Source organism: Microcebus murinus, chromosome 31 (genome assembly GCF_040939455.1).
Source record: "Microcebus murinus isolate Inina chromosome 31, M.murinus_Inina_mat1.0, whole genome shotgun sequence".
Classification (NCBI taxonomy): domain Eukaryota; kingdom Metazoa; phylum Chordata; class Mammalia; order Primates; family Cheirogaleidae; genus Microcebus; species Microcebus murinus.
The window spans coordinates 4,730,367-4,742,986 of record NC_134134.1 but is presented as its reverse complement, the minus strand read 5'-3'; the positions used below and the strand labels follow the sequence as shown (position 1 = coordinate 4,742,986).

At 34.7% G+C, this 12,620-nt stretch overlaps 1 protein-coding gene across 1 annotated transcript in view; it reads left to right on the top strand.

Annotated features, from left to right (window-relative positions):
• Positions 1 to 12,593, top strand: part of LOC142865693 (uncharacterized) — a 50,218-nt gene extending 37,625 nt beyond the window's left edge. The window contains exons 3-4 of the mRNA XM_075998888.1: positions 9,692 to 10,427; positions 12,554 to 12,593. Of these exons, the coding sequence (XP_075855003.1) occupies positions 9,692 to 10,427; positions 12,554 to 12,593 (776 nt within the window). The remainder of the gene's footprint in view (positions 1 to 9,691; positions 10,428 to 12,553) is intronic.
• Positions 12,594 to 12,620: the final 27 nt, after the last annotated feature.

The window sequence follows — 12,620 nt, the reverse complement described above, 5'->3', positions numbered from 1 at the left end:
CACCAAAACAGGACACCATTGTCCTGAGAAGAACCAGAAATACTATCTGCCTAAGATTTGTACATCCTTTTGAAAGATTTTTAAAAAGGTTTTTTTTTAAGAAATGCTTTTTCTGAAACTGAGAAACATCTCTTTACAATGAAATATCAAGGAAAATAGTTCCCTATCCCACAATTTCCATGTGAAGATGGGGTCCTAAATTCAGTGAGCACCCAGCTTTAAGTTGCAATATTATCTCCTCCTGCATTGACTTCAGAAGCTTGTTTTTTATTTGAATTTAACCAATTACCAAAAATATACAGTCTCACTAATTACCAAGTAAGTTTACGGTGTACTCTTTATGACAAATAGGGCTGCCAAGTCTTCTTTCTTCTTTCTTCAAAGCTAATTATTATTTATCCAGATAACATGTATCTAAAAGTTAGTTACATACATTTTGTACATACATACAATTGTACATACATACAATTTGCTTAGTTATATAAAGACTTTAGGTGTGCCTTTGAAATCTCTCAGTGAATTGGCAGTGTGCACATCATATTCTGCTTTAATTGAGTAATAAAAGGGATTTATATCGATTCTCTTTTAACTTTGTGGAGAGGTTTTCTTATTTGGAGAGTCTTGAGTTTTAATATTTCCTGAACACTTCCCATAATCAAAAATGCAACATAAACATAAAATGTGCCCACCACTTCTAAATTAGAAGGGCTTTGAACACTAGATTCCTTCTTGAGCTTCCACTCTGTAACCTGCAATTCTGCAGCACAGAGTTTCACTGTCCCCACATCTGCACACAGTAAGTTCTCTAGGCCTCTTTAGTGTCTACTGTCCCTCCAGAGCATACTTCGACCAGATTCCTGTGAATACACTCTCATAGGATAATAAGTAGTTCTACCCTTTCTCTAAACAAATCTCACATCTTTAGAATTGAAATGGATTCAGAGACCATGGGGCCCAGACACAAACTGGAACAAGATAATGCGCACTGGGTTGGACACATAAACTCCATTTCTATCTTGCCTTCTTTCCCAAATGTCAGGAAATGTGCAGTGAGTGCTACTGAATCTATGCCTCTCTAGAGACCTAAATCTGAAGCTCTGAATTCTGAATCCAAGGTCTGAGGTTCCTCAGGGTGCATTAGAGGAGGTTCCAAAGAGGAATTTCTCTTTCTGTTTTCCTTGTCTCTCTGTATAAGCAAAGACTACACAAGTTTGATTGAAAATATACATGGCCATGGACTCTACCTGGAATTTGCAAGACAGGGACAGACTTTAGACTGAAGATGTACCAAAGTCTCAGGGGAGACATATGCTGCAGTGTAAGAGATCATCATGGACTTGTAAGTTGACTTTGAAAGGACCTTTTTACGGTGAGTGAAAACAATTTTCTAGATCTTGTGTAGTGTCATATTTTAGTTGTGTGGGAAGAATAGAAAGGCTGGCACCACATCTAAATTTTTCTGTAAATTATTGGACACTTAATATTCACCTTCTCTTGTATAATAAGGATTAAATCAAATAATGTAAAGGCTTCTTCACAGTGCAACAAACCATACTTCTGAACACATAGCACATGCTCAGGAGACATTGCATTATGCTGCTCTTCACTTTGGTATTAAGTATATGTTGTGATGAGTGTTGGGAAAAAGGCAGTATGTATGCTGTGCTTGCTGTCTCTACCTGAGTGCTACTAATAATGGATCTAGGTTGAGCAACATCAGCACTAAAAGGGGACAAGACAAAGAACCCAATTAATGTACCCCTTCCACACAGCAGACCACATTTCTTAGAGTGAGGCCCACAGTACCACGTGATTTATATTCACATTGACGTTTCAGAGACAATTTTAAGGTAATTACCACGCATCACAGGCTTTCAATTAGGATAATCTGGCTAGCTTGAAGAAACACCATCACCTGCCCGTTGGGCTGGGTGGGAACATCCATGTGGTTTTAATTGTGCCCCAAATAATTCTAATTTGATACCAGGGTCAAGCATTAGTACTCCTGCATACATTCATGAGAATCGAGTTTAGCCTTTGTTCTAGAGGGAAGTCACAAGTTCTGCTCTATTGAGTTTGGTAGAGGCAGATCTGTGGGGTCCAGATTCGCATTCCTGTTGCAGAAACTCCTGGCACCTGTTGCAGGGGGAGGTAACTGGAAGAAAAGACAGGATACCCTCACATTTTGGTCTCCATGAAGGATCTGATCATAGCTGAATCTTTCCTGTGACTAAGAATCAGTGAGTGTAGCCTTTCTGCATTTTATGTTACTCCTGCTTGTGAATCTTGTGGAAACAAGGGAAGAAATTCTGCTGACTCCTTTAAGGGCACTCTGAATATTTAATTCTAATTGTTCTACAAAATCTCACCTGAAAAGAAATTTCAGCGTAGGAGAAGAGGAAGAAGAAATGGCTGGTTTTCAGGTAAGACTGTCTCAGAATAGCGGTTGTGTCTACTATTTCTTCCAGAAGGTCATGTAGAACGTCAATTATTTGAACTTGTAAACCTTTACTTCTGATGTATATACCTAATAAGTTTTGTAACTACATTTTTTTATTTCTTCTTATGATAGTCAAGGTTCTCTGGGAAATCTGTCTTCCCTATATAACAGAGCCTGCTGTACATTCTCTCCCACAAGCTTGTTACTACAAAACCAAGTTTCATAAGAAATGTATGACATTTAATATTAAAAATGTTCCCATCTTGACAGGTCAAGATAGAATAGTGTGATGTTTTAGATTCCCATTGGGGATGGGATAGTCTTTGGATTTGAGTGAGGAAGTGAAACATATACTCTCAAAGTTTGATCTGGATGCTTCATCATCTCTATGTAATATTATCAGGAAAGTTCAGAAAGAGATAACATTGATTGCTTAGGATAACCAGAAAGTTATGGAAAAAAAATAAAATAAAAGACTTGCTCTGTATGATGCTAAAGTATTTACATACATTATTAAATATAACAAAACATGAGAAGTATCTACATCTGAAATTTGCATAAATATGATGATTCTTCATGGTTACATACTGTTGACCACTACCATCCCAGCTGTGATTTTGTATCCTCCTCTTTGCAACAGTGACTACCACTAATTTGTTCCACTAAAGTTATGTTAATTTCATTCATTAGCTTAAGATGTTTTCTGATAGAGTCATCCAATACAAAGTGAATTGTTTTTTTTTCTTTATCAATAAGTGTCTTGTGGAGATTTACTGACTTATGTGCATGAGCCATCACATTTAATCTGGAAGCTCTTATATCTTTTTATAGATTGCTTTAAAAAATGAGGGCTATTATCTGTGTTCTGTTCAGATGAACTGAGATAAATTCAAAGTCTACCACTTACTAGATATTGACAAAATACTCTCCTTAGGCAAGAAGCATTGTTAGCAGTAGTTATATCATGTGACATGCAGAGATTCAGACCTCACCCCAGATCTACTGAATCAGAGTCTGTCCTTTAACGAAATCTCCAGTTCTTTATTGTACTCGTAAAATTAGGTGAAACTTTCTAACTCTCTTTCTTTCTCTATGTGAGAAATATGCACAATTTATTGATATGATGTAAATATAACACCCATAAACTTATATTACTGTTGTAAGGCCCTTAATTTTGTATTAAACACTTTATTATCCAGAGCAGAATCATATGCACACAATTTGATACGTCTTTAGTGATCCTCATTCCTGTAAATAAGAGAATATGTGAAAGAATATCAATGTGCTAAAAAAATATCTTATTGGATAATTCCAGTCTCTCATATGTCAGAAACAGTTCTCACAACTCATTTTCCTTGTAGTCAAATGAATAACTCTCTCTGTGGCCACTTGGGAAATATGTGTCTTTTTACAGGAGATGGTGACATTCCAGGATGTGGCTGTAGAATTTTCTCCAGAGGAGTGGGCATGCCTTGACAATGCTCAGCGGAATTTATATAGGGATGTGATGTTAGAGAACTATGGAAACCTGGTCTCCCTTGGTGAGGATCACTTATATACAGAATTCCTATTCCACATTAAGGCCATTATTTTATTTTTGTAAATAGTTTCTTAGAAGTTTCTACTTTACATTAATGAATTTTATATCAATGATTTTTAAGAAAATTTGAAGATTTTTGGTGTATAACATAAAATCATTAGATGTCTCATATTATCTTGAACCTTTCCCTTTCTTGGGCTGATATGTATATTTCACACTAGATTAGTAGTTACTCTAGAAATCAGGGTATATATTTATTGCCTGCACCTTAGAATAGAATTTCCACCTCCTATTTATGTGGTGCTAGTGGGAATTGGTGCTCTAGTCATAAATTAGAAATAATTTTTTATCATTCTAGAGGATCTATGAGAAAACAATATATTTCAAAGGAATTTTCTAGAATATTCTATAATGTTCTCTCTACTAAGGATAGTACTGAATTAGTAATTGGAAAGACTTCAGCAAGAGTCATGTGAACTTTTTTCTTACAAAACAGGTCTTGTTGTCCCAAAGCCAGAGCTGATCAGATGTTTGGAGCAAAGGATAGAGCCCTGGATTATGAAGAAAGAGGAAACAACAGTTAAATATCCAGGTAGGTGAGATTCAGTGAAGCAGATAACAAATGTTAGAGAGATAAACTCAAAGAGGAAGGCAGATATTAAAAAGTGCTTTGGAATATTCTGCTCGGTTGGAAATGATTTTTAGAAGCCTGTTTCTCTTTACCTTATAGAAGGACATCTTCTGTCCCATGCTCTTAAACTCTCTTAATATCTACCCATTCACTGATTATTTTTAGAATTCAATAAGAGCCAATCTTCTTGTCATGGATTATAAGGGACTCTATTATCTGTCAGTATTTCTATGGTTTGGTGGGATATGAGAATATCTGTAGGTATTTAGAAGACCTCTACATTAACCATCTTTTGACAGAATTTTGCTCTGCTGCCACTTCCAGAGTGCCGGCTGATCATAGCTCACTACAACCTCAAACTTCTATGCTCCAGTGATCCTACTGCCTTAGTCTTCTAAGTAGCTAAGACTATCTATGGGCGTGAAACACCATTGCAAGCTAATTTTTGATATTAATATTTTTAGAAAAAAAGATATCTCCTTATGTTGCAGGGGCTGGTTTCATGATTCTGGCCTCAAGTGATCCAAGGCCTCCCAAAGTGCTGGGATTATAAGTGTGATCCACCATGCTCAGCTCCATGTTTTAATTTCCTATTGTTGCCTCATTGCTGTAATTTATAAAGGGGGATACTAGAGATATTAGGATTTGTTTCAGTAATGCTAGAAACACTAGGGACAGATGTTCATATTGTCTGCATAATAATTTCCAATTCATAGGTTTCAGAGGCAATCCTACAGAAATTCAGACTGTTTCTGCTATAACAATATATCTTAATCTCATAACAACTTCACTTCAATTGAATACTAAACCCACATGTCTTAGAGTGCCACATTTTGTTATTAATGTCACAAATGACATGTTTTTTTTTATTTTATATATGAGAACAGATTTTTTCACACTTGTGCTTTTGGTTATTTTTAATTCTATAGAATAATTATGAGGGTTTATGAGCCATCATGATCATATAGAATTCTATATCTGTTTATAGATTTATATTTAACCCAGAGGTTTATGTTTTTAAGTGTTTATTATGGTACCCAACATCATTTTATTTTTCATCACAGTGGACTCCCTTTACTTTCTTGTGGGCTATTCTAGTGGAGATGAACACCATTGGATTTTGCTTGAGTTGGAAAATATTTAATTTTTGTATTGGTTTTGAAAAAAATTTCTAGGTGAGGTATTCTTAGTTGGTATCATATTTTTTATCACTATGAAATTTAGAAAATTGTCTGCTGATTTATTATCCAAATAATCTTTATTCCATTTTCCCACTACATTCTTCTTCTAGGAGTCTTTCTTAAATATATCGATCTATTTGACTGTGTCCAATAAATCCCTTTATCCATCTTTACTTGTCTCCCTTTTAAAATTTTGCTTCTATGACTCAATATTTATACATGAAATGTCTTCAACTTTCTGATTCTTCTGTTTCATTAAGTGTGCTTCTGTGCTTGTCCAGTGAATTTCTCAACTCACTAATTGTATACTTAAGCTCTACAATTTTTATTGGGCTCTTGTTATACTTTTTATGTTTTGTTAATATCTCACTTTCTTCAGGCATCATTTTTCAGATTGTGTTGGCAGTGTTCTGTAATTTCTTGTAGAGCATGTTTCAGATGATTATTTTTAATTGTTTTCAGATACAGTAAACATCTCTATTTCTTAAGAGTTGATTCCTGGAGATTTATATTTTTTGTGGATGTGGGACAAGTTTTCTGAATCATCTGCATGGCCTGAAATCTTGTGATAATTTCAGTTAATTTTGTCTTTGTTTTTAACTCTATGTTGTAATTTTGTGTGACGATACTGAATTCTGCTCACATTAACACTTTATGGGTTAATATTTTAAAAAGAAATAGCCATTCATCCATTGCCAAAATAATTCTCTATGTATTGGGGTGCCCATATGAGTAAAAATGATGTATATTTTGCTTGAAATTTACATATTTGTTTTCTTGGTTTCCAGTCAATAGTTGTTTTATCTTCACTAGGTCATTAGTCATGACAATTGTAATTTCTGCAGCTCTTTATATGTGAAAGTGTATTATATTTCTGTGAGAGAAATAATTGTGTAAGGAGACTTCAAAATGACTGATGATAATCAAGGCTTGTTGGACCTTCCAAGTAGAACAGTTGAGGATTGAACATAGGGGAGTGGGAGATGATTCCTGATCAGCAGGGGACAGTAGGGAAAGAAATAAGTGGAGTCCAGGACACTAACAGCAGGTAGTGAGCAGTTGAGAGAGAGGAAGATAGAAGCTCAAAACTCACATAAACAAAATCAGAGGACTTCTAGAGCCCAGCGAAAGAGTAAGGGATTTTGACCTCCCCCACCCAGTTGCCTCAGGCGTACAATGGGATGCAGGTCTCTCATCCCATGGGAGTGTGCTAAGAGCAACACGAGAGCCAGAATCATTACACCTGGACACCCCTTCCTCTGTATCTACTACACTCCATGCATCTCAGATACTAATTTTGGTTCAAGGTTCTCATAGATGTGTGACCACACTCACCTCATAGCAACTGCCAAAGCACGTTGTACTGAGTGACTGAGCCTGCCTTGGGCAATGGGTAGCACGCTTCCAGCAAAAGCTGGACTGAGTGACAGAGCCTGCCTTGGGCAATGGGGTGCAACATGCCAGCCAATGCTGCCTTTGAAAGTATAGCTGGTGCTACACTCAAAGTGGAGGAGGGTGGTTTGGCACACAAACAACAGTTTCATAGTACTACAGGAAGACCATGACACCTTTTCGCCACTATAGTCAATGATGGAATTGTCTGTGCTGAGATGCCCCCCTTTCAGTGCCAGGGGTGCATTTTCACCCAGCTCCAGTAGGATGGCCTTAGCTTGTGATCTTCCCATTGACAGGTATTTGGTGCTATTTCTATTTTTGAAAACATGAAATTGAGAATTTGAAAGGAATTGCATTTAATCTGTAGATCACTTTGGACATCTTCACAACATTAGGTCTTCTTCCCTTGAACAAGAATGTGTTCAAGAGTGTGTTGTTTATTTTCCTATACTTTTGAATTTTTCTTTTTTTTTTTGTTATTTATTTACAGTTTCATTCCTTTCTGGTCAGAAATTAAAGTGTGTAAAATTTCAGTTTTCTACAATTGGTTAAGACATGTTTTGTGTCTGAAAAGGGAGTTTTGTAGGAAGAAAGTTTTCTGAACTATCAAGAATATTGTATATTCTACTATTATTCAACAGAGTGTTCTCTATATATCTGTGAGGTCTAATTGCTCTCTAGTGTTTTCAAATTCCTGTTTTCTTATTAGTAACTTGACTGGCTTTATTATTATTAAAAGTGGAATACAATGGTATCCTATTATTTTTCTCTCCGTTTCTTGCTTCAATTGTGTCCGTGGTTTTTTATATATTTGACAACCTTTATGTGAGGTATAGACAGATATCAGACATATCTATTATATTTAAAGGGTTCTCAGTGAATGACCTCTTTTTATATTAAATGTCCTTGTTTATCTCTTGTAGCAATTTTGACTTGAAGTATATTTTATAAGCTATACCATTTTGCACTTCAAACGTAATGTGCCTAATATAATTTTGAACTCCACTGCTCTTGTATGCTTAACATTTTCTTGGTATATCTTGTTATTTCCTGCCACTTCTTGTCTATACTTTCAGCAGGTATGAAGTCAAGCCTCTTTAGAGAGAATATAGTTGGATTTTTAAATTCCTTTATTTACCCGTGTCTTCTGACTAGAAATACTAGTATATAACTTTGCATAATTTTCTCAAAGGAACGGATTTATAATTTCCCTATTATTTATTGGTTTATATAACTATTGTCACTATTTTTTCTTTCTTTTCTCTCCTTTTCTTCTCGTTGCACCTTACTGATTTTTAGTGATATATTTTGTTCCTGGGCCACCTTCCTTTGTGTATCTCTTTAAACATTCTTCTGCTCTTCACTGTGAGAATTACCTAAAATCTTTTGAAGTTGCAACTTATGTTAAACTGATAACTACTTAACTTCAATTGAATACAAAAATTCATAATCTTTACATCTGCCCTCAATTTTATGAAATTGATGTCAATAATTATGTCTTTTTACATTGTAAGTCAATGAACATATGGGAATGAGCATTTTTATTTTGACTTTCAAATTTGATAGCATAATTAAATGTTTTTGCACCATCAATATAATACTGCAGAATTTTATTTTTGATATGTGCATATATTTCCCAGAGAGTTGTCATGGAAGATAGAAACCAGCCATTCAAAGGCCATCAAAAACCAGATGTATGGACACATGTGCTATTGGTTTGAATCTCTTTAGAAAGGGCATATAGGAAATTGAATTTTACTGATAAAGTGATAACTCTGTATCAGTGGGGAGGAGGGGTTTTGCTGGATAAATGTAAAAATATTCCTTCCCCTTACATATGGTTCTTGGTGTCATACTCATCTGGGGTGCCATGATATATTACCACTTATGATTTCTCAATGAATCATGTTTGCAAGTATATTTTGAAGTTCATTCATCTATGATGGAAGTAGGACTATGGTATTCTATTGCACTTTCTTGCTAATGTGCTTGGTATAGTTTTGTATATTCAAATTGTGAATTATATTTATCTAAGTATAAATAGTAAGATACTTTGTTATTTTCATTTCTTTCAGAAATGTCTTCCCATTGCACTGAAGACCCATTGCCAGAGCAGGTCACAAAAGATTCATTCCAGAAATCAATAATGAGACTATATGGAAGCTGTGACCTTGAAAATGTACAGTTAAGAAAAGACTGGGAATGTGTTGGTGAGTGTAAGAGGCAGAAAGGATGTTATAATTGTCTTACCCAATGTTTGTCAAGTAACCGTAGGGAAATCTTCAAATATTATAAATGTATACAAATCTTTAGCAAATCCTCAAATCTAAATAAACCTAAGATAAGACATACTGAATCGAAAAGTTTCAAACATAAAGAATGTGGCAAACCTCATAGCCACAGTTCAAACGTTCTTGGACATAGGAAATTTCACACTGTAGAGAAACCCTACAAGTGTGAAGAATGTGGAAAACTCTTTAACTGCTACCCAAAACTGACTATACATAGGAGAATTCACACAGGAGAGAAACCCTACAAATGTGAAGAATGTGGCAAAGCTTTTATCCATTGCTCAAACCTTACTCAACATAAAAGAATTCATAGTGGAGAAAAACCATACAAATGTGAAGAATGTGGGAAAGGCTTTACCCAGCGCACACACATTACTCAACATAAAAGAATTCATAGTGGAGAGAAACCATATAAATGTGAAGAATGTGGCAAAGCTTTTACCCATTGCTCAAACCTTACTCAACATAAAAGAATTCATAGTGGAGAAAAACCATACAAATGTGAAGAATGTGGCAAAGGCTTTACCCAGTGCACACAACTTACTAAACATAAAAGAATTCATAGTGGAGAGAAACCATATAAATGTGAAGAATGTGGCAAAGCTTTTACCCATTGCTCAAGCCTTACTCAACATAAAAGAATTCATAGTGGAGAAAAACCATACAAATGTGAAGAATGTGGGAAAGGCTTTACCCAGCGCACACACATTACTCAACATAAAAGAATTCATAGTGGAGAGAAACCATATAAATGTGAAGAATGTGGCAAAGCTTTTACCCATTGCTCAAACCTTACTCAACATAAAAGAATTCATAGTGGAGAAAAACCATACAAATGTGAAGAATGTGGGAAAGGCTTTACCCAGCGCACACACCTTACTCAACATAAAAGAAATCATAGTGGAAAGAAACCATACAAATGTGAAGAATGTGGCAAAGCCTTTACATGGTACACACACCTCTCTCTACATAAACGATTTCATAGTGGAGAGAAACCATACAAATGTGAAGGATGTGGCAAAGCCTTTATCCAGATTGGAGACCTGAATCGACATAAAAGAATTCATAGTGGAGAGAAACCCTACAAATGTGAAGAATGTGGCAAAGCCTTTACCCAGTGCACAAACCTCACTCTACATAAAAGAATTCATAGTGGAGAGAAACCCTACAAATGTGAGGAATGTGGCAAAGCCTTTATCCAGTGTACACACCTTACTCTACATAAACGAATTCATACAGGAGAGAAAGCCTACAAATGTGAGGAATGTGGCAAAGCCTTTACCCACTGCTCAAACCTTACACGTCATAAAAGAATTCATAGTAGAGAGAAACCTTACAAATGTGAGATATGTGGCAAAGCCTTTACCCTGTGTACACACCTTACTTCTCATAAAACAATCCATACTGGAGAGAAACCCTAGAAATGTGAACAATGTTGAAAAGCCTTTTCCCAGCGCTCAATCGTTACACTACATAAAAGAATTCACAGTGGAGAGAAACCATACAAATGTGAAGAATGTGGCAAATCCTATATCTAGTGTAGAGACCTCACTCTACATAAAACAATTCATACCGGAAAGAAATCATACATATGTGAAAAATGTCACAAAGCCTTTATCTGGTTCAGAGACCTCACTCTACATAAACGAATTCATACAGAAGAGATACCATACAAAGGTGAGGAATGTGGCAAAGCTTTTGCCCAGTGCTCACACCTTAATCTAAATGAAAGTATTAATAACAGAGAAAAATTCTACAAATGTGAAAATTGTGACAAAGTCTTTAATAACTCTTTACATCTTCCTCATCAAAGAATTCATATTAGATAAAAGTGAGATAAGTGTAAGGACTTTGGAAGTACTTTCCCAAAATGTCAGCTTTAAAATGCACAACAGTACTTATACTTAAGTAAACAGTAATAATGTAGAGTGCTGACAATACCTTGAGTTATAACAGAGATCTTATTGGATATAGGAGAACTTACACTGAAAGTAACGCTCCAATATTTTCTGAAACATTGTTCAATATCACAAAATTTTCTATAGATAGAAACCTTACAAATATAATGAATGTGAACAAATATTTATGCAAAAGATATACCTAGAGAATAACAAAGAATTGATACTTAAAACTACTTTACAGATATAATAAATTTCAGAACACATTGAATCAAGAATCAAGTCTAAATAGATATCAGAGGACTCACAGGGCAATGCACTGAGGCACTAACACATTCACACATTTCTTTAAACCAGGTTGTTGAGTATAGAGAATAACCCTGTTAAAATAGATAATTTATTTGTATGTCAGTTTTAAAAAAGAGAGATTTTTGAGCGTTATAATGACATGTAAAATATAGTTTCTGGTCAAAGTGGGATGCAAATGTAATAAAGTATAATTTTTTGCAGCTTTTGACAAGGAAATACTGATGTTTTTGAACTTTAAAAACAGTAGATGCTATGCTTTCATTTTTAGTGTGTATTTGAATATCTATGGTTAATGATAGTTACATCACAGTTAATAGAAGTCTTTGTGTATTAAGTACACATCATTCATGTACTTTTTCATGGAAAATTAAAATCACTGAAATGGTAGCTGTATGATATGGAAAGGTGCTTTGTGCTAGACTTCTGACAGTATTTCAAGTGATATATAATATAGGTATACAGGTTAATGTCCTCATTATAATCAGAATGAGGCAATGACAATATTACAAATAACTTGTTTTACTAATTTCACATTAGAATAATGAAACAGTGAATTTTTAAATATTTTTAGATTACATGTAAACTTAATTTGTTTTTATTAAATTAAAGAATGTTTTTATTGTGTCAAATGTGTTGTAGATTGAATGAACTGTTATTTTGCCACCAACATCAGCCTATTCCATGTTACCTAAAGTTGGAGGCAATGGATTGAAAAAATGTACTATTGGGTTACACAGTAAAATAAATCATTTGTGATTATTTTATTAGTGGCTTAAAATTCCTAATTATTTGAAGAATAATGTTCCCAAATGTTTTATTGTTTTATTATTTTTATAATTCAATTGTAACTGTAATGCTTCTCATAAAGTTTGTCCAAAAATGAAAAGCGATACATTTCTGAACACTGAATGTGTACTTGTTACATTTTATCCTAC